This window comes from Gossypium raimondii, chromosome 8 (genome assembly GCF_025698545.1).
Source record: "Gossypium raimondii isolate GPD5lz chromosome 8, ASM2569854v1, whole genome shotgun sequence".
Classification (NCBI taxonomy): domain Eukaryota; kingdom Viridiplantae; phylum Streptophyta; class Magnoliopsida; order Malvales; family Malvaceae; genus Gossypium; species Gossypium raimondii.
The window spans coordinates 45,481,501-45,507,120 of NC_068572.1; the positions used below are offsets into that span (position 1 = coordinate 45,481,501).

At 33.0% G+C, this 25,620-nt stretch overlaps 3 protein-coding genes, 2 long non-coding RNA genes and 1 other non-coding gene across 7 annotated transcripts; 3 read left to right on the forward strand and 3 right to left on the reverse strand.

The window, feature by feature from the left end:
* Nucleotides 1-1,246: 1,246 nt before the first annotated feature.
* Nucleotides 1,247-3,372, forward strand: LOC105791644 (uncharacterized). The gene is made up of 3 exons (XR_001133045.2): nucleotides 1,247-1,492; nucleotides 2,707-2,801; nucleotides 2,942-3,372. It is a non-coding gene; the product is annotated as an uncharacterized LOC105791644 (long non-coding RNA).
* A 1,755-nt stretch (nucleotides 3,373-5,127) lies between these two features.
* On the forward strand, nucleotides 5,128-7,371 carry LOC105791645 (uncharacterized). Its single transcript, XR_001133048.2, has 2 exons — nucleotides 5,128-5,394; nucleotides 6,880-7,371. It is a non-coding gene; the product is annotated as an uncharacterized LOC105791645 (long non-coding RNA).
* A 154-nt stretch (nucleotides 7,372-7,525) lies between these two features.
* On the reverse strand, nucleotides 7,526-9,004 carry LOC105791643 (uncharacterized). Of its 2 annotated transcripts, XM_012619810.2 has the most exons (7): nucleotides 8,741-8,992; nucleotides 8,587-8,643; nucleotides 8,374-8,499; nucleotides 8,138-8,210; nucleotides 7,962-8,054; nucleotides 7,750-7,863; nucleotides 7,526-7,677 (listed from the first exon to the last, which is right to left on the reverse strand). In XM_012619810.2, exons 1-7 carry the CDS (start codon nucleotides 8,881-8,883, stop codon nucleotides 7,624-7,626), a joined length of 660 nt encoding a protein of 219 aa, XP_012475264.1. In that variant the 5' UTR covers nucleotides 8,884-8,992; the 3' UTR covers nucleotides 7,526-7,623. The 2 variants fall into 2 exon arrangements, with proteins under 2 accessions (XP_012475264.1, XP_052490626.1); XM_052634666.1 differs by lacking the exon at nucleotides 7,962-8,054 and having other exon boundaries at nucleotides 8,741-9,004.
* A 270-nt stretch (nucleotides 9,005-9,274) lies between these two features.
* Nucleotides 9,275-9,347, forward strand: TRNAK-CUU (transfer RNA lysine (anticodon CUU)). The gene has a single exon. It is a non-coding gene; the product is annotated as a tRNA-Lys (tRNA).
* Nucleotides 9,348-9,382: 35 nt separating this feature from the next.
* Nucleotides 9,383-13,222, reverse strand: LOC105791642 (uncharacterized). The gene is made up of 10 exons (XM_012619809.2): nucleotides 12,876-13,222; nucleotides 12,489-12,594; nucleotides 12,323-12,383; nucleotides 11,947-12,239; nucleotides 11,704-11,843; nucleotides 11,117-11,191; nucleotides 10,683-10,773; nucleotides 10,168-10,371; nucleotides 9,916-9,960; nucleotides 9,383-9,830 (listed from the first exon to the last, which is right to left on the reverse strand). Exons 1-10 carry the CDS (start codon nucleotides 13,086-13,088, stop codon nucleotides 9,745-9,747), a joined length of 1,314 nt encoding a protein of 437 aa, XP_012475263.1. The 5' UTR covers nucleotides 13,089-13,222; the 3' UTR covers nucleotides 9,383-9,744.
* Nucleotides 13,223-13,387: 165 nt separating this feature from the next.
* On the reverse strand, nucleotides 13,388-18,930 carry LOC105791641 (protein transport Sec1a). The gene is made up of 20 exons (XM_012619807.2): nucleotides 18,743-18,930; nucleotides 18,519-18,662; nucleotides 18,351-18,429; nucleotides 17,857-17,907; nucleotides 17,657-17,753; nucleotides 17,528-17,560; nucleotides 17,169-17,297; nucleotides 16,794-16,979; nucleotides 16,616-16,699; nucleotides 16,425-16,523; nucleotides 16,278-16,345; nucleotides 15,636-15,729; nucleotides 15,181-15,306; nucleotides 14,978-15,073; nucleotides 14,706-14,825; nucleotides 14,535-14,615; nucleotides 14,270-14,466; nucleotides 14,080-14,170; nucleotides 13,902-13,991; nucleotides 13,388-13,701 (listed from the first exon to the last, which is right to left on the reverse strand). Exons 1-20 carry the CDS (start codon nucleotides 18,819-18,821, stop codon nucleotides 13,636-13,638), a joined length of 2,010 nt encoding a protein of 669 aa, XP_012475261.1. The 5' UTR covers nucleotides 18,822-18,930; the 3' UTR covers nucleotides 13,388-13,635.
* Nucleotides 18,931-25,620: the final 6,690 nt, after the last annotated feature.

Below are 25,620 nucleotides of genomic sequence, written 5' to 3' on the forward strand. Positions count from 1 at the left end.
ATCAACTCAAATTTTTTTTTCAAATTTCGAGCTCGAATCGAGTTGAATTTTCGAATTCGAATAACTCAAATAATTAGAATAATTCGAATATCAAACTATAATATTTTACATTTTTACCCCAAACTCTCAAACCTTTTTATTTTTCCCTCAAAACTTTTACTCCTTCCCACTTTCCCCCAAAAACTTTTACTCACCTCCCCTCCCAACGCCCCAATCTACCCAAAATCCATTTCCCACCAAAATTTTATTCTTCCATTTACTTTTTCTCAAAATTTTACTTCCAAAAACCCTCAAAACCTTTTATTTTCCCTCAAAATTTTTACTCCCTCCCACTTTTCCCATAAAATTTTTATTCCCTTCCCATCCCACCTCTCATCTACCCCAAACCCTCCCCCCATCCAATTTTTTTTTAATATTTTCCCTCCAAAATTTTACTCCTCTATTTACTTTCTCTTAAACTTTTATTCCCCAAAACTTTTTATTTTTCCCCTAAACTTTTACTTCTCACTCTTTACTCTAAAAAAAAAATCAAAATTATCCAAAAAAAATCACTAAACATAAATAGTAATAATTTTATTTATATCTCTATTTATATTATTAAATTAAATTTCACATTTTATATTATTTATATTATTGAATTGTTTAGTCATATTGAATATTTATATTAAAATTGAATTATTAATTATGCCATAAAATATTCGTAAAAATTTTATATTGGTATCAATTTTATATTTTATTTTAAAATAACTTTTATTAAAAAATCATATTTTTACATTTAATATATTTTTAATTCTAAAATAAATAGTGACAAGAATCAAGATAATTGAAACAACTAAGTAAGCAAAGAAGCTAACCAAGATATAAAAAATTAATAAATAAATTTTGAGGTGATGAAAGTTAATAAAAAATTTGATTAAGGTAGACAAATTTATTATGATGGGTACAATGACCCAAAATTATTTTTAAAAATTTAACTCGAATAAATATATTCGATTCGAATTTCATCTCACTCGACTCGATTCGAGAAAACTTCAAATAAAATTAGGATGATAAAATTTTAAAGCGTTAGGGAAATAAAGTTAAGATGAAGGCCACTCTGAAGGTTTTTTCGGATGCAAGAAAGGGAGTTATGGTTTCAAGGGTAAACCAATGGGCTTTAACGTTTTCTAATTTTCAAGATTTAGGCCCCGTTCTTTATTGCGTTTTAAATGGACTTTTGCGTTAAAAAGTTCTTTTCTCTTAAAAGGAGAGAAGAATGGCCTCCCATCTTCTCAAAAAATTCTCCATCTCAAACGTCATTTTCTCCTGATGGAGAAGCTGAAAATTTCACCATCTAAAAAGCTAGAAGTGCTTTTGGCTGATAAATGACCAAAATAACCTGTCTTCTCCCCCTTGGAAAAACGTTCTTTCCTCTGCTGTGAAAGTTTTATACCCATTTTTTTCACATTTTCACTGTGAAAGCTCCTTCCTGTTCTTTGTTCCTCTTCCGTAGGTGAGTTCGTTTTCTTCTTCTTCTCTTTAATTATTAGTTATGCTTTGTTTTTATTTACTTTTTAATTCTGGCTTTTGTGCCTCTTTTGCTTTACTGTTTTGTGCCTCTACTGCTGCTTTGCTCTGCCTCTTTTGTTTTGTGCCTCTTTTGCTCGCTTCGTAACTCTTCCAAACTATTTTAGTTGATAAGAATAGAAGAATCATGGTTTTAACCTTGTGCTGTGAATCAGTCGAGAGAAGAAAGTAGAAATATGACAATGGAATTTCCATGAATTTATAGTAAACTCAAAACAACATAATTCCTAACTAATTGTCTGACTCTAAACTCAAAGATAGACTCAATAGACCACTCTTTTTCTGTTCTTGGAAGCAAATCCCATACCTTTTGTAATGGGTATTTGACTTCAATTTGTCCCAGACCTTTTCTGTTCTGAGTTTACTTTCTATAATTTTCCATGTGATGTTGAAAATGGAAATAATCAGGCAGGTTAGAATTTAAATGATAGGATTCTGGGAAAGCAATATCCTCTTTGTATATCTTATGTCCAAGAATATTTTGTAAAGCGAGATGTAATTTGGCTTATGATATTGTTTTCCCCTTCTTTTACATACGCGTCTGTATCATGGCATATACAGTTGTTTCTGCTTTCAGTTTTGGTTTGATATTACATGTTACTTCACTGTCATCATATATAGCTCAAATCTGTTTGCTAGACTTTAGTTTTTGGCCCTATAGGATGTTCCATAATTTCTAATTTTTGTGAAACAGGCTGCTCATCTGAAGCATCAATCTCTATTTGTGCATCAATCTCTATTCAGGAATCTTTGATGTTGAATGTGTAATCTCAATTAAAGTTATTCTCTTGATGCATGCATTCTCTTAACTTTTTGATATATAACCATGGAGATGATTTCATTTTGCTTGCTGAAGTAGCCCTTTTTTCCTTTGCTTTGTGTACATAGCTTCAAGAGTTAGTGTAAGTTTTATCCTCCCAAAGTTAAGAGAGGGACTGCTGATGGAGTTTCCTGCTTTAAAAACATGTTTTGCATGCTTTAACTGGCCCCTCCAAATGCAAAATTATCAATTTTTGTTAGTGTTATAGGCTGAAGGATAAGAGACCAAGAATGTATTTGATAATATTGAATTGCAAGTTGATGCGAATCATAATTAAATTTATGTATCATTGCTATAAATGTAAATTGTTTGACATGCAGAGATGCTCTTGATGCTTTGGGATTGGTTCGGTAGTGGTGTAGGAGAATGCTTATGACTCATGTTGACCTCATTGAGAAGCTTCTGAACTACAACAGTAAGCTGTCTTTCTTTCTTGCCTTCATTCTGTTTGGACTTCCTCTGTATCTCATGCTTCTGTTCATCTTAGTGCTGGCTTTGTTTAGAATTGCTTTCTCTACTTACTGCCTTTTTTTTTCTTTTTTTTTTTTGTGGTAGCATTGGAGAAGTCGGAGACCAGTTGAGGAAACATGTAGAATCTAAGGGTTTGTTGCAGTTTGTGTGAGTGCCTGTCAATGATTCTCAGTTTTGTTTAAGTGGGGCCGTGTTTGAATCCAGAAAAAGGGAAGGAAAGGACTTAAATAGTACTAGTCTAGTTTGTTTTCTTCAGCTCTATGATGGATCGTTGTATGTACGAAATTAGTGGGATTTGAAATGCTGAAAGTGATTGGAATGCTTTGCTGTTTGCTGGGATAATTGTAGGATCAAAGACTAACTTTTGTTAGTTGCATTGCTACAGATGTGTTAGTAAGTGTAGGATGAATGGGAACCTTAACCGAGCATTTTAAAATCAATAATGACATGACCTTCTGGTAGCTTACAAGCTAAGTGAGGGAAGTGGGAATGAAGCAAAAGACACCATTTAATTATATCATTTCCTTTTGCTTGTGTCTGTTTGTCTCGACTTTCATTTTCATATGCTTATCAAATATAAGTATTATATTAATCAACTCATTTTCATATGCTTATTAAATATAAGTATTGTATTAATCAAATCATTTATTGAATATAACCAAATTATTTTCATATGCTTATCAAATATATCATCTAGTTTAATCAATTCATTTTAAATTGTAAATGTTATTGACAAATTTTTAGTATTTATATTTGGTATATAAATATCATCCCTTTTAAAACTTTAATCTAAATATATGTAATATTTTAATTGTTAGGTTTATGTTTTTAATGTTATGTTACTATATAATATGAGTTATATATTGAAATACATTTTAAAATAAAATAATACAAATGTGTTAAAAGCATTAATTAAAAATAAAAATAATTTTATAATAATACAATCGTGTCAATATCTAATTACAAATATTTAATTTTATATTTAAATATTTAAATATAGTTTATATATTCTAATTAAATTTTATAAATAATCAATATTAATTACTTAGAAATATTTAAAATTAATATTATATATTAAAATATTAACAATAAGTTATAATAAATTATTTTTTTATATTTTTGCTAAAATATCATAATATTAACTAATTTGAACATTATTTAAATACATATTTATTACTTTATAATCTCATGTCTAAAATGGACATTTTATTCTTCAAAAGTACTTTTTGACAGCAATGCCAAACACTCAAATTTCTCAAAAGCACTTCTGAAAAGCACATCTCAAAAGCAATGAAGAACTGGCCCTTAGGGTAGAGTGCTAGTGTCACCGCCCATTTCATCTCTCGGTTTTCCCCATTTTTAATGCTTATAAAAGACTTTCGCGACTTCAAAATAATTCAAAATTTTCAAATTTAATTTTAATGCTCAAGTTTATTAATATCTAATTAATTTACTTCCATCTCATGCCACATCTACCATAAGTGTAAAACTGTAATTTAAATTGATTTTTCTTATAAACTGAAACAAAATGATATTTATTAGTTTATAAAATAGATGATTTCTAGTAATTCTCAAATTTACGGTTGATTTGTAAATCATGTTCTCGTATTGAAAACACGAATCAACATGTTTTCATATTTACAAATTGAGTTCCTTCCTGAAAATATTTTATTTATATATTTAAATTGAAAAGCAAGTTTTGATAAATCTTATATTTATATAGATTTGGACCCTTATTTGCAATATTTTCAGGTTTTACAAAATATATATTTAATATACTACTAGCTAATTTTACTTATAGAATTAGAAAAACCTGTAAATATATTTTAGTGAAATCTTTTCCCAACTTTCACATATTTTTACTTTTTAAAAATTATTTCAAAATTTTAATCAAACACATGTTTCCATTTCACAAAAGTGAGAAGCCTTGAGATATTTTATTTAATTTTTTTCTTGAGTCACAATGTGGATGTCATAGTCTAATTTTTCATTTAAAATTGGGTTAATGTATAGTCTATCCTTTTATCTTATCTAAAAGTACTTAGTTCAGATAACCATTTTTTGTACTTAGTTGTCACCGAATTTATATTCTATAAGACACATCACCCCAATTTGTTAACAACTTAATATCCAATTTTAATAAATTCATAAAATATATAAATAAGTTTTTTAAAATTTTATATTTTTAATAATAAAATGAAATATGAAAAGTTTTGAGTTAAATTAATTATTAAGTTGATGCTAATTGTAAAGCTGTAATCCCAAAACGACACTGCAGTCTTGTTTATTTTCCTATTTTGTGGATCCAAGTCTTTCAGCTTCTTCCACCGTGGCTAAGCAGCTAGCAAACTGGTCTCCCTAGAACAACAATGGACCGGTCGATTTCGTTGTTTAATGTCGATATGCTATTGCTTTTCCTAAATTGCAGATATTGCGCTGCTATCGCTGGGACCGATTACTGTGTTATAGCAGCTGATACTTGAATGTCTACCGGTTACAATATCCTCACCGGCGACTACTCCAAAATCTCCAAAACTGTATGTTCTTTACCCATCCTTCGCTTTTACAATGCAAAACTTAATAGAGAAACTTGATTGTAATGGTGTTTTGGCACTAAAGGGCTTTTCTTTTTTGCACTTTTATGTCGTAATTAGTAGGAAGGTTGGGTTTTAGTCTCCACAACTGGCAAGCTACTTTGAATCAAAGGAATAGAAAGCTTTAGAGAGAAATTAAGAATTTTGTGAAATTTGCTACTAGGTTTTTGTTGCCTCCTATGGTTGAAGAAGTAGTAAAACTACTTCATTCTTTTTTTTTGTTGTGAAATTTGTTTACCAGTCATGGAATTTTAATTTAGTTTTTGCCTCCATTTACAAAAGCCACTGGCAGCTAGCTACTTCGTTAGATTTCAACTTTCAAAAATATGATGATGTAAATTTGTTTTTTCATATCAATGTTGGCTTCACTTGACTTTTTTTTTTGTTGTTGCAGTAGAAACTGTTCTACAGTAATTGCAAAAGACAAAGGCATTTAGTTTTGATATAGATTAGGAATCTAAGAACAAAACTATGGCATCACTAAATCTTGTGAACATCCTTCTGCAGTTAACATAATGAACATATGATTCTGTTGGTGCTTTCTCAAGAATATAGATTTGTCAGCACCAACACAAGAAGCAAATGAGCTGCCCTGCAATGGCTCAACTGCTTTCCAACACCCTTTATTATTACAATTTACAAGCACTTGTTTCCTCATTATTCTTATTAATGTTTTTGGGGGCCTTGATTACGAAGGTATCTGCTTTTAGTTGCTAGCTTTAAGCCTTTCTTTTCTCTCTTTGAATATGAAATAAAATTCTTATGTTAAACCATTTGGAAAGGGTTGTGTCTTCACATATGATGCCATTGGTTCCTTTGAGAGGGTCAGATACAGCTCTCAAGGTTCCAGTTCAACACTCATCATGCCTTCTTGGATAACCAACTAAAATCACCCAACCTTCTCCTATTGCCTGCCTAGGTGTGCTCTTAATTTTGATTACTCTTTATGTTTTGATACTTTTATAAAAAAAATTTCATCTCTAGTCCTTCACCTGGCAGAATGCGTTAGTCCACTTATGGAAGCTGAAGCTGTTGATTTGGTAAAAACTGTTTTTGCATCAGCATCTGAAGAGATATTTACACTGTTTGTTTTATTTGTTATTGTTTTGGTGATTGGGTATCTTCGGAAGGCTGCTTTTTCAATTCTGGAGCCACAATATTGATTACTTCCAGTGCTATGTCTCAACCTTAGTCGGCTTTTAATTTCTTTTGTTCCCTTGTATATAAGTTGTGAGCTTGAGAAATGCTCAATTTATAGAGAATTTGAAAGTCTAAACACCTCGAACAATAGATGAGCTCCCTTGTTGGTTTTTTTCCATACAGATGGATAGGTAACATGAATATCGAACTTGCTGTTGGAGCTTCGATCTAGTTTACCTTTTGCTAAGAATGTCTAATTCCATGTCTGACTCTCCTTTCCTAATTCAGGGGAATAAACTCGAAATTGTTGTCTTAAATCTAAGGATCTGAGGAAGGATTGATGGTGGCTTTCCACTCTGAATCGGGTAAGAGCTCTTACAGAAGTGGAATACTTGAAATTTAGGGAATGATCATGGTTCTTGTGTTAATGTGTCACTGGCCTAGACTTTGACCAATCAAACCGTGCAGCCTTAAGTGGAGAATTGACTTTAAATTGCCTAACTCAGCCTAAATCCTCAAAGTTGAAACAACAGAAAGTAAAAAAACTCAAGAAAGCCTTAAAGAGTAAATGCTCTCCATTCGTGCCTATGGCCGCATGATTTGCTCAGTTGAAGTCCAAGCTCATGACATCTGCTGGTTGTATTGAACTGTTTTTTTGCATTCTGACAGTAGTGATACTTAAATCTTAGTTGATTTACCTTTGACATTAGGCTAAAATAGACTTGAATAATCTTTCATGGATGGAAATGGCATTAACTCGTGATTACTCTCTTTTGACTATTTTTGTTAGATTAGATATTAAATTGTAAATGCGAGGATTGGAATACTATAATTTTAGCTGTCATCTTTTAAGATAAATTTGGGGTTGAAGTGCATTTGGTACAATGATGGTTCAGTGTGTGATAATAATCTTTTTCAATTATGGAAACGCAAGTGACACAAATCTTGCATTGATGATTTATAACAAAATCTGTGAACAGTGGTGTGAAACAACAATCAAGGAGTACAGTACAAAATGATGTTTTTGTCCTTTTAAAACGTTTCTACGGAAGCCCATCCTTTCTTTTCCAACTCCACTCGCAATGCCTGTAAGCAAAAGAAAGTTAATATCAGGGTTTAAGTTTTATATATTCGTGTGTATATTTGTATCATGTTTACCTTAATTCTTTTTCTATTGATGTCAAAATCAAAGTTCCCGATCCTTGATGCGGATCTGTACTCCACGATTGAATCCTTACCGGGTGGAAACCAGAACTCCACATCATCCACAAGCTGTTGAACAACATAACATAAATAATCAGTTAAGCCAATCTGCAGGTCTGTTTTTGATATGTTTGGTAATGAAAAAGAAACAGAGCTTAAACTTTTACCCCTAGTATGGGACTTTGATATTCAACACGCACGTAATCGTCTTTCTTCTCCACGATTTTGGGGGTATACTTGTCTGGTTTCGTTGATTTTATCTGGCCTTATGCCGTATTATTAGATTGATTCTTTTTAATCCTTGAAAAGCCATTTAACTGTGAAAAAAAAAGGAAAAAATTACCACTTGAAGAAGCTCTTCCATTGCCACTTCACGATTCACTGGCTTTTTCCTATTACGCCCACCATTGTAATTCCTTTCATATTTAATATATATATAGTTAACACAATGTGCATCACATTTTGTCGGGGCGGCGCACATTTTTCATGCGTTTACCGACCAAAAAAAACACGCTTCCAGTTTCGATTTTCGACCAAAGAAAAAAGAAAAAGGCAAAAGGCAAAGGGGGAGAGGTTTACCATGGAGGGGCGTAGTGGGTGAGATCAGTGACATTCTCAGAGGTTGAAATACAGTTGTTAGTAGCAGGACAAAGAGCAAGCGATGGGGGATTTTTCTGCACTCCTAGATATTCTGGTTTCTTCCCACTGCATCATCAAACCATTCATTCACTGTTTTGGTCAAGAACCCAGAAATCAAAGATTTTAGAAGGGCGATGGTGTGGACACAAAAACCTGAAACTGAAGATGGCTCCTATAACAGCTAATTCGCTGCTCCTCAATATGATTTCCCTTCAAAATTACAAGCAATGTTTTCAGCTCCGATTCTTAAGCTTAAAAACTAGACACGTATGTATTATGATGAATATCGGGAGGGAGATAAGTTAACCTTCGAGGAAGTTGGTGGTGGGGTTTATCGTCGGGCAGCTGGGAGGACTGAGAAAGGACGATGCGTGGAAGTATTCGGGCTTTGCTTTTGCTTATGTATTTGTTGTAGTAGAGAAAGCTTGGTGATGATGCCATTGATGCCATTCTCTTACTTTGTCGCTCGCTATCTTCCTCCCCCTCGTTGCTAGCCTATTCCAGCCTTTTAATAGAGCACCTAAAGTATGAGCTCCACCGGCCATGTTGTTTCAACGACACCGTTTTCTTAATAATTTTTACTGCACTTCGATTTTCGTATATTTTATTATTATCTTTTATACCCATTCCGTTTTGCTTTGTATAAATAAAATACTAAAATAAACAACCTGTTTTTATGTACCATATATATATAAACCGCAGCTGGGTACGTAATTTGGCCAAATTTGCTGCTCCGTGCCGTGCGGGAAGAAAAGATCAGAAGAGAAGCCAGAAATAAAATACATTTACAAACACCATAATAAAAGTTTATTAAAATATTTTTTGAAGAAAGATACAACAAGCCCGTCTAGCTCAGTCGGTAGAGCGCAAGGCTCTTAACCTTGTGGTCGTGGGTTCGAGCCCCACGGTGGGCGCCTGACTTACCTTACGTTTTTTTATGCTGTTGCCGTGACATGAATCGCAAAACATTTCATTGCTCAAATAATTATAATCCATAAACATGGGCCAATTCCCTTCATACTACTCGTGTGAGTTATCGCAAACAGCCCACTACATCTTTTTTAAATCCTTCATGTAAGCAAAAAAGTTCAGTAACATAAAAGTCCATTCAAGCAACTATATGGAACATTCTTCCGTATCGGCTCCAGTCAGATATGCCTACCATACAGCTATTCTACCATTCCGGAAGTGCTACGTATGTATTCTCTATTGATGTTAAAAGATTGCTGAGCAGATCTAATCTAAAGTGCATCCACAGGTATCCCTGGTCTTCTCCTTGAAATTCTTGAAAATGAACGTAAAAGCATTGGCTCACGAAGAAATTACTGATGGTGCTGCCCACAATTTCACTTTCTTGTCAACACTTGCTGTAGCCAGAACCACCACTTGTTCATTTCCTATTTAAAAACGTGGAAAATTGTAAGAAATGCACGTAACTTGAGATATCAGATATAACTCATACAAGCAGAAAATAAATTTTACCTAGAGGTATAGTCTTAGGTGACCACGAAATCCATGTAATATCTCCTGCAGCATAAAACTAGGGTTAATACCAGAATCCTAAATATCATTCCAAGCCAGGTGACAGTCATCATAGAGCATCGGGACTAAGAAAATTGTTAGCAATATGTAGTTAGACATGACATGGTTTCTAGAGATTCTTATGTGAGAACATGGTAAGGATAAGGGGGGAAAACAATAAAAGAAAATAAAAGTTTGCTGCTTGGGATGTACCATCATGTGCCTTTTCAGCGGTATCCAAGACCTTTCCTGTTTCCATGCACAGCCACTGTAATGTTGAACCATGAGTTGTTGCCAGTATCTTTCCATCAGGTGATAAACTGAGACGATCATAGTGCAAAGTAGAGCCACTTGAATCCTGAAGGGGTATTGGGAACACCTTCAGAGTTTTTGGATCCTCATCAAGATGGTATCGAACTTCACAAATCATTTAGAATAGTCAGCAGACACAAATTTGTAACTATTACTACGAGAAACAGAAATGCTAAGTTTAGGCATAAACAATTGTAAATTAGCTCATTGTTTAGATTTTTTATATGTCATGTCTTCAAATTTATGGAGAATATTTCTTCCACCTCCCACCCCTGCCTCTTTTCCTTTTGTAGGATCAGACTTGAAAGGGGTTGAAGGTGGAAAAGAAACTGACCTTCATACAGTTGATTTTTTTTCATCGAGTATTTTGGATATGTACATAAAAGAGGGAGAAAGAAAAAGGAGTTCAGACAGACCATTGATGTTCCAAATTCTTATTGAACCGTCCTTGGATGCCGTAATAATTTGCTCTGAGTTTGGAGAAAAGCATAACCAAGTTACTGCACTCTGAACATTTAGGAAAAAGAAACACAAAAAAGGGGAAAGATTAGAAACAAACAGCAATTTCAGGGAAAGTCATACAACTATTAGCCTATTACTTCCAATATGCAGAAGTGAGAAAACTTTGTAAAGTCAACCCTTAGGTCATCATTCTCCTATACATAAATTGTCGTAAAATTTCTAAGAACCTCTAACAGAGAAAATGCAATTTGTGGCATGACAGAAATTATGTAATTGAACAATATGAACATATTGAAAGATAGCAAATAAGCTTTAGCACTAGTGAGTGAAATCACAGCATATTGAAAGATGCAAATAAGCTTTAGCACTACTGAGTGAAATCACATGCCTTGTGCCCTTTAAGTTGCATAGCTTTTGAAACCTCCTTGACTGAACCATCCTTTGAGTACACAATCTCCCACACCTGACCAAGCAAATAGTACTCTTATGTTGTCAAAAAAAAAAAAAAAGTACTCTTATGAAACTGAATGATAAAATGCAGAACTATTATTAGTGCCTCACTGCACGTATTAACATAGTAGATCTCAATGCATCTTCAATAAAAATGAAAAATACGAACCAAAATATTCAAAAACTAATAGGAAGTGGAAATCTCACTTCAGTTTTATATGCAGCACAGTTATGCCCTGACTATCTGTATAGCATAAATTCAAAGAAACTGGAATGGTCATTCATACAAAGTAGGGCTAAATATCCAATACCTACCAACATATAAATGTGCAATTGAATTCTGTAATAGACTGTGTGATTTATGAATCTCATCATGTTGACTATGGACACGGTCTTCATTCAAGAGTTCAGCACAATGTTGGTAATATATAACTTGAAATGTTAGGACATAACTTCAGGATTTACACATACTGATCATAGTCTTGATACTGTGCTAATATATAAAGGAATTCATAGAATTTTCACCTTGACATCTGCAGTAAAGGCTGCAGCAGCAAGAAAACGGCCATTTGGTGATATAGTAGCCATGTTATTTTTTAACTGATTAGTGTCGACATGCCCTAAAACTTTCCCAGTTCTTCCATGCCAAAGTGTGATATCAGTACCTGAGAATTAATAAAAAGTTACTTATATTGTATCTGAATTAACAATTGTACTGCTTTTGTAACCCATATATATATATATTATGTAACGCAGATAATGTCAAACCTTCTGAACAAGAGGCAATAATGGTACTCCCATCTGCAGTTCCATAAGTTGCAGTAGATCCAGTTAGGGTCAGGATTGCTTGTTTCTCATGGATTTTGTGGTGTTCCCACTTAATTTGCGGAGGGAGCTTCGTCTGTTGCTTGGGTCCATTGGCCGTTTTTGGTTTTTCTTCTTCATACATATACAAGGAACAACCAGTCATAGCCTGAGAAGCCACAACTATGGAAGATGCATCATCAGAAAATGCAACAGCTATTGGATGACCTCCAGCAGGCAGATTAATTCTTAAAAACCTGCACAATGGTCACAGAAAAAGAGATTAAGAAGCAAGTCCTTCTAAGGTCATCACTAATGAAAAAGTGTTCCAAGTTCGTACTTGAAACTTTTACTTGAAGCATCCTCCAGCTTAAATATCCTCACCACTCCATCAGAGCAAGCTTTGCAGAAACAAGAGAAAACGGATTAAGAACAAAATATTCCATGAACATACATATTTCAGCATTATTAAAAAATTAAATAAATAAAAACAGCAACCAAATTACCTGTTGCCAAGTTACGAGCATCAGGGGAGAAACACAGTCCTGTGACCGAATCCGCATGACCTTTAAGAGTATTCAAGTCCAATGGATGATGACGCTTATTTGAATCCTAAATTACATGATAAGAAAATAAAAGCATTTCTTAGTCATTTTCAATAATTTTTTATATAAAAATAACTACTAAAACCACCGGACTAAACCCTATCAACATCAGATTATCACAAAAAAAGGTTCCAAATTCAGGAGAAATTATAAATTACTCAAAGCAAAAGTCTAACCGCTTCGATAAATAAGTAAAGCTAAAAAATGAAACTTCAAGATGTGTTTCGGATCCCTTTCTAATTCCATTCGCCAATCAACAGAAGAGCGAAAATAAGAAGGGGGGATTACCTTGTCAGAGGCATGAGCGTGAGATTTAGAGTGAGACTTTCTAGAGACATGCTGAGGAGGCTTTGAATGCTTTTTCGGATCTGAATGAAGATCCGGTTTAGCAATGGTCTGCACTTCGGATCTTTGTTTGAGAAGGTAGCTTCTGAAGAAAACGAAAGCGATCACAGCTCCAATAACAAGTGAAAGAACCGCAGTTGAAAGAATCGGATCCATTACCAAGGGACGAAATAACAGTAATTTTCCTCAATTACAGTGGGAGCAATCGAAGCTTTGACGAGAAATGGAAATGGCGGGGGTAAGGTGTCAACTTTGTGCTACTCGTTATCAGCGTGGAAACATCGATATGAATGGACACGTGCCGTGCCCTATGCACAAAATGAACTTACGGCCCGGGCCGGTTGACGGTCCAATTCTTTTTTAATTTATTTTATTTAAGTTCCGATAAAACGATTTTATAATTTATAATTTATAACAATATTTAAATATGGTTTTTATAATTAAATCATTGGGTTTGACTAAATTCAAAGTGGTCTTGGCCTGGGGCATACAAATGTCTACTCAAAAAACCGTGACAAAATTGCCTTTTTAACAACGATAATGAAGATGAACAACTACAAGACTCGATGACTGTACATAGGCCTTGTTTTAAATATCTTAAATTGCACTGCTTTTTAACTACACAGAGTAAGGTAAAACTGCTCAATTGAAAATGGCAGGGTTATATCAGCTCCACAATGAGGTAATAGTAATCTTCAACTGGCTAGGACCAATTGTGGGGTTTCGGGGGAGTTTTGAGGATATCCTTTTCTGACAGCAACTGCAGTTTCTGCAAAATTAACATAAAAATTCATTAAAAAGCAACAATGATGTACGTACGTATGTATGTATGCATGAATGAATGTCTTTAGATACTTCCTCAGCCATATGTATGTATGTATGTATGTATGTATGTATGTATGTATGTATGTATGAATGTGTTTAGGTACTTGGCCATATCAGATATGCATGAAATTGTTTTTCTTTTACCGAAATATATTGTGGAGGATCTTCGAAACTAGTAGAACCTAAGATAACTTCCCTCCTCAACTTTGCTGTTAGCTTGTGACATGCTCTTAGCTGCCAGTAGCAAAAGGAACTTTCAGGGGAGATTAAAACCTTGATGCAAAGGCAATAATGATAAGAGAAACCCGACAGCTATTTTTACCTCGGATCGAGTTGCCCCACCGATGATGAACACAAAAATTCGTTGCCCCATCCTTCTGAAATCGGGAACCACATTCTTCAGAACTGAATCACTACAGAAGGCAACAAAGAGAATTAGGTGTTGGAGGATTGCATATTCTCTAACCAGTAAACACAACTAAAAAGGATGAGATTTTGACAAGCAAGGCTACCTGGAATATCCATCATCAGAACAGTGACCTCGTGCCCACGCTGGTGTTCTTCTTGATCTCATTGAATGAGCGGGCCTTCTACCGTTAGGTGCAGTTGAATTTGTCGATCTTTGGGATTTTGAATCCTTTGCTGGTTCATTCATACATGCATATTCATCCTTTGGCAGCTGACCTTTGTTAAGGTTTTCAAGAAGCTCCTATCATGTTAAAAATGTCAGCTAATGCCATTTCATCGTAACTATATTCGTATAACAATAAGCCAAACCTCTAACATAGGATAAAATCGAAACAGTTGCCAAGTTTCTTCTTCCTCTCCTGTTCGGTCTTTCCTTGCAGCATGTTTTGTCTGACATAAAAAATGATGTGGATCGATTCATTGGCTAAATGCAGGATGCTACTCTAATCTCAGCTGATATCTTTAACCTTCTTGGCTTACCTTTTGACCGCCATCAAACTTGAGTGAGAAACCAGAGCTTGACTTCTTACTTTGTGGACTTCCTCCAAGATATTTCATATTGTTAATAGCTTTCATGTCTTCTGGTGTTAGTTTAGCCAACTGAAGAGTAAATAGAGGAAAAAAAAAAAAGAACAGTGTGAACTTGACTGTTTTTATCAGACATCATTCATTAATCTGTTTTAATAACTAGAAGAAGAATAAACCTACTGTTGCTTCATAATGTAACCAACTAATGGGACTGCAGTAGTTACCTGCATTAGCTTTGTAGCTTTATCGCCCTCGAATTTCTCTGGATACACAATTGCATAAATCATCAGCAGACGCAATTTATTCTCAGTAGATGCATCCTGTATTGGATTAAATTTCTGAATGTGTGAGATTTTTAAGAAGAAAAGGTAATGATCAATCATACAATATAAAAATGTTATGCGATAACACCAATCGCTGGCATTACCTGCAATGACCTCAGAAGGTTGATGACATCCTTGGCTGCAGCATCTCCAAAAACAAGATCCTGTTCTAGTTGCCCGAGATCACGAAGTCTCATATCCCTGATACATTCGTTGATTGTTCCGGCGATCTGAAATGAAATGATAAGTCGACACAATCGGCAAAACTATCTTATTTGTTCAAGAACTGCAAGCATCTTAAAACTCTATCTAATTCTTATTATTGCTATTCAAATACTTAGAATGTATACCGAAACCGTGCATGTTGCAGACGAATTACTGGAAGTTAGATGAAGATACAAGTCTGGGGTTTCAGTTTTAGTGGCTAAAACACAGTCATATTGATTTCCCTTTATTAGATTATAAATTTCAGAAGGAATACATGCATCCTGGACGTTCAACAAATGACAATTTAAAAAAAAAGAAAGAAAAAAGGCCAGGCATTCAAGAAGAAACAAACCTCCACATGCAGAGTGAGCTTTTCAACTGTTTCATTATATTGTGGCAAAGCTTGCACAATTTTCTGCAATTCTCGTGTAGATAATTCACCATCTCTGCAACGAACTAAACTTCAACAGGAAGAATATATGGTATAATTGCATGACTATACAACTTAATTAAAGTTACTAGTAGAGAGTAAAAACATTTGTCTCCTTCAACCATGCTTGTAAGCAGCCCTAAGAGGAAGCATCTAAAGTTTCAGTTAAAAAAATACCCCCCACAAGGAAAAAAAAATCCCAGAATATATTTACTTATTTAATTGTAGAATAGACCTAAGTTGTTTGGAGAGTCATATCTCCATACCCATGTCCAAATATACGTCAGATATGGATACCTCAAGAAAAAAAAAAGAATCAGAAAAATGAATGGATAAACTGCATTATATTTCGAAGAAGTACATTGTGCCAAACCATACACTAAATGCATCTTGTATATGAAGTTCACTTTGTTACTCTGATAACAAACAAACAAACACACTTCCAGCTTTTTTCCAAGCTTAAGATTAAGACTGAAAATTCTCATAAGTCATAAATCAAGTAACATGCTGATGCTATAACTATATGAGATGAATAATACCAAGTTAAGCAGTGAAGCCACTAACCTATTAATGTTTGCAGCCTTGTTCTTTGATTTAAAGGTGGTCATCTTATCATGCAAGCGCTCACTAGCCTAACATGTCAATTGTAGAAAAGAAGATTATAGTTCTATTGATTCCAGATAAAGGAGAATATAAGGGCATGAGACATACATCTGCTATGTGTGCATGACGAAGCTCAAGCCAAACTGGATCATTATCATCAAGAATGACCTCTTTTTCCACAGGAGGGCCACCATGTTTTCCAGGAAGCTAAGAAAACATGTGTTATAAAACCATATTTTGAAAAAGGATTAAGTAAGGCGGATGGAAAATCATAAAAGCAATTTAACAAAAAGACTTACCTCTACTACATATTTGTTTCCATCCATATTAAGTAAATCATGGCACATCGCATCATATGTCCATTCATGTATCACAGGAGCGATCTGAAAAATGCAAAGCGGTGTCTTCATATTCAACAAAATCAATATCGCATTGGCTCAGAAATAGAAAGTGATGCTAAGAGAAGGTACACTAAACCTGATCAACAGATCTATCCAAGATGAGCAGGTCGCAGGTTTCAGTCTGAGGATAGTTAGGAATAGATTTGTACTTTTCAAGACATTTCCAAAGAATCTCAGCAAGCTTAAAAGGAATTAAACTGCGGGTTGCTGCTGGAGATCCATCTTGTTCCCTGGGAGCACGATATCGAACATATGGAAACTCCTGAGAAATCCAAACCTAGTTATTCACTTAATAGTAAAGCATATTCATTTCAAGGAAAAAGTCGGTTTCACCATGAAAATGTGCTTAAAAGGCGTATAAACAATAAACCGTCAAGCCAACAAGACATGACATTCATACTTTCATTTGTAACTACCATAGTTGCTTCCTAATTTCTTATACTGTTCTCACCTTCATCGAGGCAAAAACTGTGGCAAGTCGAGATGCCATTGTGTACAAACAAATTTCAAAATACGGAGAGTTCTCTGCCTCTTCACTATAGAGTTCCACCAAGGCTGAATCATGATCAGTGATGAAGGCCTGCATCGAAAAGTCTTGGTGGGTAAAATATTTTTAAATAAAATACCTTTCTGATAATTATCTAACAATTAAATCACCCGTAGACCCTAATCCAAACTAGTAAGTATGCGAGGGTCATTTCCAGAGCTATATATGATCATAAATTTCCTAGACCATTGTACCCTATTGGGCACAAAACATGTGATTCCAGTACCACAACACAATGCTTGTAATAAATTACGTTGTCTAACCTGACTATCTACAGGAAAGTACTCCAAATTCATCTGCATATTATCAAACAAGAAATTATATGGAAAACCAAAAAAGGAATAATCTTGAGTAAAAAAGGTTGCAAGAAGTAATATTAAAAGAAATTTGACCTCTCTCAATGCACCTATGCGAGGTAACACACTAATGTCGCTTTTGATATTGTTAATAAAATCCTTTGAAACAGGTGAACTGAAGAATACAAATGCCCTGGAAGAAAAAGGGGTTGAGACCAGACACTTCCATTCCAAGCTGAAAGAGCTAAATCATCAATCATAATGGAACAAAGTTTGTGGGAAAATCGTTCACATACTTCTTGTATAAAGGCTCCCTTCCAGACATATCAGATAAGAACATGACAATACTGCATGCTAGCAAAAGATAGGGTTAAAATAGTTTCAGAGTTTTGAAACATGCTTACCTACAGCTTTCTTAATAGACACAAGCGAAAGCTATGATACATTGATATGAAGTTAAAATGAAATGTTGCTACTTCTAAATAAAATCCAAACTTATCCTTTTAAGTGATATTCTTTAGGAATATAAAATAAATAAATAGGATATTATGTAAAAGACTAGATATTCTAGATCATCATTTTAGTCTCAGGATAAATCTTAGGTTTCTAAGCACTTAGTGCACTTGGATATGGTCGACTCTACCGTGTGTGTGAGCATTATAGTGCTATAAGAAGTGAAGTTAGAAAATAAAATGTTAACTGATTTCAAAGAGTTGGTGTAGTTAGTGGGTGGGTTTGGCTCATGGAGTTCCCTAAAATGAAATTTAACTGGAAAACAAAAAAGATTTACTTTTCTTTTGTTGGTTGGATGAAATATATAACATCCATGGATGGTAATGGCTGCCTTCTCCTGAAAATGTCTTCCACCACTGCAATATAGGGAAAAAGAATTTACAGTAATTTCCGATTTAAAAAAAAAATTGCTCAATTTTTGTCCCGGATGTTTAAATAAACTTACGGGAAACTCCTTGATCTGTAATATCTGCCATTTTACATGAATGCGACATGACTTTGACCGTCACTTTATCCATTATCAGTACCTTCCAAGACGATTTTGAGCCTTCTCCTGATGTTGACTCTCCTAGCATTTCATACAATAGTCCTGGGAAGAGAAGAAAGAAAATGAGTCCCTCAAAATCATAATTCAAACTTTAGGAAAAAGAAAATGGAGAGAGGACATACGATCGCGGCTAAACTGACGAAACACCTTGTATTCTTTTCCGCCACCATGAGACGATTCAGAATCCGAATACGTCATCATTAATTAAATAAAACCCGATTTCCAGATCTAAACCGATTATGATCAATTATCTTTTTTCTTCTTTGAAGCCAAATTTGAAAGAAAACAATGATAAAGGAAAAAGTGGTAGAAAAAATAGAAAACAAAAAAGAGTGCATGCATCTGGGGTTGTATGAGAGAAATATGGCGCAGTGTGAGAATGACCGTTAATTTTCATGGATTGTCCGTCAGTTTTGAAAGGTTTACATTTCAGCTTTCACGAAAATATCGCAACTTTAAGTTCAATACTAATTTTCTCAGTCGTTAACTAATCTGATTACAACTTTCTTATGCTTTTAGGGAAAAAAAGTTTCCTTGTTTATACATTTAAACTCTTGTGTTTTTTTTTATCTAATCAAGTCTTGATCAGCCATGAAATTATAAACCCAGAACAACATTGATCTCTTTTCTTTCTTTCTTTTTTTTTTTTCCAAATTTTGACGATTTTTTAACTTTGAATCATAGAGATAAACATCATTATTTACATTGTCAATGCTAGTTTTAACTTCAGATCTGTAAGTTTATATATTAATTTTGATATTATGAAGGGGTTCGTTGGTTCAAAGAGAAAATGGTGAACTTCATCATGGCCTTAAAACTTATGAAGAAGTCACACTTCAAGAATACACAAACATCCATACATGAAAATCCAACCCCCCCAAAAAAAAAACACCTTTATTTTTTTTGTTACTAAACCATAAAATATATAGCTTGATTAAAATCTTCAAAGGAAGCACTGCATCATATATTAATGAATTTAAATATACTTTAAATATATATTTTTTACTTTTACCCTATCTTTTCTAAAATTGACATTTTACTTTATCAAAAAATTTATAATATACATTCTATCTTATCAAAATACTTTTTGATAATAATGGTAAACACTATTAAAAATTTTAAAAACAAATTTCAACTTTAATAATAAACTAAACCTAAGTACAGTGGCGAAGTAAGGGAACCAGTGAGGGCCTTGATTCCTTAAAATGAAAAATTACTTCGTTAAACCCTAAAAATTATGCAGTAAAATTCTAAAATTTCTAATTTCGCCCTGAATATTCTCTAAAATTTTTATCACATTCCCTTTTATAGACTTAAGCATAAAAAAATACCTTCAAACATAAGCTCCAAAGCTATGTTAATTATTCTCGCTTACAAGGTTGAAACTCTTACTAACTCAATAACCAACTCTCAACCTACCTCCTCCGTAAGTAGCAATAATAACCAAAAGATGAATTTTTAATCCTTTAGTTGAATTAGGGATAGGTTCTTTAGTGTTGTTTTCAATTAATATTTATATTGCGTTATATTTAGTGGTAAAATATATTATATTTCAAAAAAATTTAAATTCAAATTTTAAAATTATATTATTATAAGAGGAATCATCACAAATAATAAAAATTAGGACTTAATGGTATTTTTAACCATCAATTTTTTTTTTAAATCAAGTTCATGTAATTTTTGCATCCACTTAAGCCTTTGAACTAAAAAAACTAACAAAATAGACCATTTGATTAACATTGGCCGCTAGTACTTAACAACAATACTAACATAGCCGTTAGTAAGAGTTAATGATCAACACCATACCATTTGCGGATGTGACAATGCCACATGGATTTTATTTAATTAATGATCAACGGCTTTACTTTAATAAAATATTTAATTTAGGCTTATCAGTAAAAAAAGGTCCTCAATGAAAAAAAATCAATAAAGCCCTCAACAAAATTTAGCACCCAATTGAGCCCTTAAAGGATGAAAAATTATCCAGTCAAGCCTTTTCGTTAATGTTGATCAAGTTTGACTGCTAAGTTTTGCTGATGTGGTTGATAGGCCAATCAGCACATGACAGCCACATGTGTAACAACCCGGTTTGGACCCTAGTCGGACAGTGGTTTTGGGACCACAAATTCGAGTCAGAAAAAAATTTTAATATTATTTTCTGTGCTTATAGTATGTGAAGTGATATGCGTGAAATTTATTAGTGATTTAATTTATCCGTTTGCGTGCTTAATTTGTGAAAATGGCTAAATCGCATAAAAAGTAAAAGTGGCATTCTCATTGTTAATATGCTAATTTGTTATGATTTAATTTATGAGAAGTCCTTAAAATGTTATTATGACATTATAAGGTCAGTGGATATTTATGTCCATGATTTAAGTCATTTATATTAATATATCATTAAGGTTAAAGTAGTAATTCATTAAATCAAAATGAATAAAGTAAATAAAACCAAAATGCTCATCATTTCCAAGTGTTCTTCCACCGAAACTGGAAGGAAAATAAGGGTTTTAAAGCTTTCATTCATTCGGCCTTATTCAAGCTTAATCAAGGTATGTTTTTGTTTAGGTTTTTGATAATTTCTACGTTTTTGTGATCGTTGCTTTGTGTTCTAGCTAACTCATGCTTTAATTTTTGAAAGTTTTGATGATTTTGAAAGTTGTCATTGATGAGTGCATGTGTTTTCGGATATTTGATGATGAATTATGAAAGCTTAGTGATAGATATCTAAGTTTTGTAAAGTGATTTTTGATGAAAATATTAGTTAGGGATTAAATTGAGAAAATGTGAAATGTTGTGGTTAAAAATGTGAAATAAATGAAAATATGGGCTGCTAGGAAGCTATACAAAATTCGGCTAGCATGGGTTGTCCCTAAATTTCATGAATTTATAATTTTATGAAATAAAGACTAAATTGTGAAAAATGTAAATTTTAGGGGCAAAAGTGTAAATTGCCCTAATTATGTGTTTATTGCTTGAATTGAATAAAATGTGATATTAAATAGCTAAATTTGAATTTATTTAGATCAATAACAAAAGAAAACGGAATTAGAACGGGGAAAGTCAAAAGTGGTCGAGTAGTCGATTCCATCCGTTTGTCTTCGTTCGAGGTAAGTTCATAGTAATTAATTGTTGTTTAATCCATATAGAAATGTATTTAATTGTGCCAAATTGAATTATTGTAAGTATATATGTGTATGTCGAATTGATTTAAGTATGGGAGAAGTGATTATGAGCTTGAATCGATGGATTTACGATGTCCGAAAGCCCTATACAAACCATAGGAATAATGAGGATATATATATATATGTCATGACATAAAATTTTGATATGAGTTATCATGTAAGACCACGTCTGGGACGTTGGCATGGATTTGAGATTTACGTGTAAGACCCTGTTTGGGACAGTGGCATCGATGTTTGATTACATGTAAGACCACGTCTGGGACGTTGGCATTGTACGAGCTTTCCAAGTTATTCGAATATCCTTATTGGCTCCGAATGGTTCAACAGGAAATATTGAGAAATGAATGATTATGCAATAAATGTATCCGATTCAGGTACGTTAGGTTTGTTACTATAATTCAGAAATGAAAAGTGAGCATGATTTAAATGACTATATTGAATTACATGACAATGATGATGCCTATGTAGTAAGTGAATATATATATATTTGAAATGGTTGGTATTCGGCTTATTTGAATTGAATTGTTAACAATCTCAAAATGATTTATTTTCTATGACTTACTAAGCTTTTTAAGCTTACGTTGTGTGTTCACTTGGTGTTTTATAGATTTTGAAAGCTAGTTACGAGCTCGGGGATCATCGAGGAAATCCATCACAGTACCGAACACTATTTTGGTATTTTGAAAGCTTGAAACTTAGAACATATGGCATATATAGGCTAGCACTTGTTTTGGTTGGTCTTGAAATTTGTATATATTTAGCCATGCGAAAATGGCTCAATCTTTATACAAATGATCTAATGTTTAAGTAATTTTGGTCATGATATATGCGTGTAGTAATCTTGATATATAAATGTGTTTTAAATGTTAATGATGTTCATGTTAATGCATTTTCGGTCATGGTATAGATTATGTGGCTGATGATTTGTTCACTTTGGTATTTGCTTATTACTTGAGCTTATTATGGAAAAAAAATGTCTCATTGTATATATGCCTTGTGATATTTTGAAATATGATTCGGTATTAGACAATGAATAGCTTGGTCTATATTAGACTATGAAAATAGCTCACTTTAAAGGTGTGTTTATGGTATATGAAACATAGGTTAAATTATGGTTATGTTATTTGGTAGTTTGGTTTGGTCTTATGAGTTTGAATTCAGGAACCGGATATATAAATAATGAAATGGTTGAACATATGTTATTTGGTTGATTTTAGTTAATGTGAAATTTTAAAAAAAATAGGTATGCACATATGTGTATTTGTAAATTCCGTTTTGATATGTGGTTTTTACTTTTAGGGAAAGATGTGTATTAAATATCCATATACATCCATAATATGTTCGGCCAGGTTGCATTGTTACTAAAGTTGCATATGAGATCGCATAATAATTATAGTAATTTAGTTCGAATGACTTAGCGTTTGCGTGTACAGAGGTTATGCAAGGTTATGTTGATATTTAACTAATGAAATAAACGAATGCCATTAATATTAAGATTATGTGGTTTGGACATTAAACTGTATTAAATACATGAAATTTGGTTTTGTTGCATATTAGTTAAATTCGAATATGCGGTTATATAGATTATATTAATAAGGTTGAAATTTGAAGCATAGTTTGTATATGTGTCATAAGTAATAAATCATGACAAGTTTTATCTGGTTACGTGTTCCATGTGTATAAAAATGATAAATGACTACTGATCTATATTTTGTCCGGTAATGCCTTGTAACCCTAATTCGGTGACAGATACGGGTTAGGGGTGTTACAACACGTGCATCATGCTAACGTGTCAAAATGCCACATCAACAAATATTTTTAAAAAATAAAAAATCCAAAAAATAATTATTTAAAAAATCACATCTAAGATGCACGTCAACATGATATACACGTGGCTGCCACGTGTTGCTATACGATTGGTCTATCAACCACATCAACGAAACATAATGGTCAAACCTAGTGAACATTAAAAGAGGGGCTTAATTGATTTATTTTTCATCCTTTAGGAGCTCAATTGGGTGCTAAATTTTGATAAGGGCTTAATTGATTTTTTGATCTTTCACGAATGGCTTTTTTTTACTAATAAGCCTTTAAATTAGTTTCTAACAAATTTTATAAATTTTGTTTCTAATTTTTTATGGTTTTTAATAAATTTATTTTTTATAAAATTTATAAAAAAAATTGTTTTGAATTAACCTTTAACAATTATTATAAAATTTAATGATTTTTTAATAATTTTTATAAATTTTGTTTTTTTATAATTCTATAGTGAATCTAGACAAATTGGATGTTCAAATTCACTATGTATTATTTAAAAAATAATGTTAAATTATTATTTTATTTCTTTTTTTATTTTATTGATGTGACATTAACATGATAATATTCGACGATGACATGATACTACCACATCAACCTTTAATGATAATGTGGAAGTACTACGTCAGTAATTAGTGATGACGTAGAGTTGTCACTTTAGCTTCAATGATGATGTGGATTGCCACATCAATGATTAGTGATGATGCGGCATTGCCACGTCAATAAACTATGCTGACATGGCACCTGTTAACAGTCACACTTATTTACTGTTAAGTATTAAGGATCAATATTAATCAAATGGCCTATTTGACCAGTTTTATTAGTTTAGAGACTCAATTAAGTAAACAAAATTAAATCAATTTTTTTTTAAGTTTGAAAGCTAAAAATACCTTAATAAAAAAAATTACACCCAAAATCATAGAAAACAAAATAGGTAAACTATCAAAATAGTCACTTTTGTTTACATCATGTTACATTTTAGTCACTTATATTTGAAATGTTATATTTTAGTCACTTACGTTAGCGAGTTGTAATATTTTAGTCACAGAGCCATTAATTGTCGTTACCGGTGTAACGGTAACCTGACGTGGTATGTTAAATCATTATTTCAAACAAAAAATTTAGGTTAAATTATACAATTGGTCCCCATAATTTTTCGATTTGAGCAATTTAATTTTTTCTTTTATGTTCTGTTAACTTTCTTTTTTTTCATTCTGTTCTGCTTCTCCCTCTATTTTATTCCCTTCTCCATCTCTTTTAACGTAATTTTTCTATATTTTCCATTTGTTAAAACTTTTTTATGTTTATGAAAAAGGAAAAGGCGAAACCTGAAACCAAAATAAGACTTGCTTCGCATATTCTCACCTCACAATTACAAACCCTCATCGCCCATCATCACTTTAACAAACCAATTTGGACCTCTCAATGACCTAGTCCACAAGCTCGCCTCACTCGAAGACTTCATTAGTCGTGACTTATGGCAGTCCACGTCCCTCAACAAAGTTTCTCGATCCCGTTCCCTTAACCTCCTAACCAACCCCCACGACCACCTTATCTATCTATCTTACCTACAACATTCTCGCCCTCGCGAAACTACATTGTTTCACAGATTATTTAAATGAGCTCTACACTCTCAATGACTAAACTTATCCTCAATGACTAAAATGACCATTATAAGAAATTTACCCTCAACTTCACCCAAACCAATTTGGTTCCATACTCCCTTTCTCTTTTTGGTTCATCCATGCTTGACTTCCAATCAAGCTTGCTTGGGAATATCCAAGAAGGTTTAGATTAATTTTATCGTTTCTTAATTTTATTCGTCAGAAAATAAAAGAAAAGGAAATGAATAATCTACATGATTTTGTAAAAGTTTGGAAACGGAAAAAAAATTGTTTTGAATATAAAGAATTCAATTTATGTTTAGATTTGATTAAGGTTATGGATTTTATAATGATTAGTTAGATCCATTTTAGTTTCAAAATTAGGTTATATTCAAATTG

Coding starts and splice junctions, on each gene's coding strand:
- LOC105791643 (XM_012619810.2), bottom strand. CDS start 8,883: ATGGCATCAATGGCATCATCACCAAGCTTTCTCTACTACAACAAATAC. Junction 8,644..8,740: donor CACCACCAACTTCCTCGAAG/GTTAACTTATCT, acceptor GTAATTTTGAAG/GGAAATCATATTGAGGAGCA. Junction 7,678..7,749: donor TCAATAGAAAAAGAATTAAG/GTAAACATGATA, acceptor TTTTGCTTACAG/GCATTGCGAGTGGAGTTGGA.
- LOC105791641 (XM_012619807.2), bottom strand. CDS start 18,821: ATGATGACGTATTCGGATTCTGAATCGTCTCATGGTGGCGGAAAAGAA. Junction 15,307..15,635: donor AGCTCACTCTGCATGTGGAG/GTTTGTTTCTTC, acceptor ATTTCATTTCAG/ATCGCCGGAACAATCAACGA. Junction 14,826..14,977: donor AAGCTACAAAGCTAATGCAG/GTAACTACTGCA, acceptor TTTACTCTTCAG/TTGGCTAAACTAACACCAGA.
- LOC105791642 (XM_012619809.2), bottom strand. CDS start 13,088: ATGGATCCGATTCTTTCAACTGCGGTTCTTTCACTTGTTATTGGAGCT. Junction 12,240..12,322: donor GCTTCAAGTAAAAGTTTCAA/GTACGAACTTGG, acceptor ACCATTGTGCAG/GTTTTTAAGAATTAATCTGC. Junction 10,372..10,682: donor AAGAATTTGGAACATCAATG/GTCTGTCTGAAC, acceptor TGATTTGTGAAG/TTCGATACCATCTTGATGAG.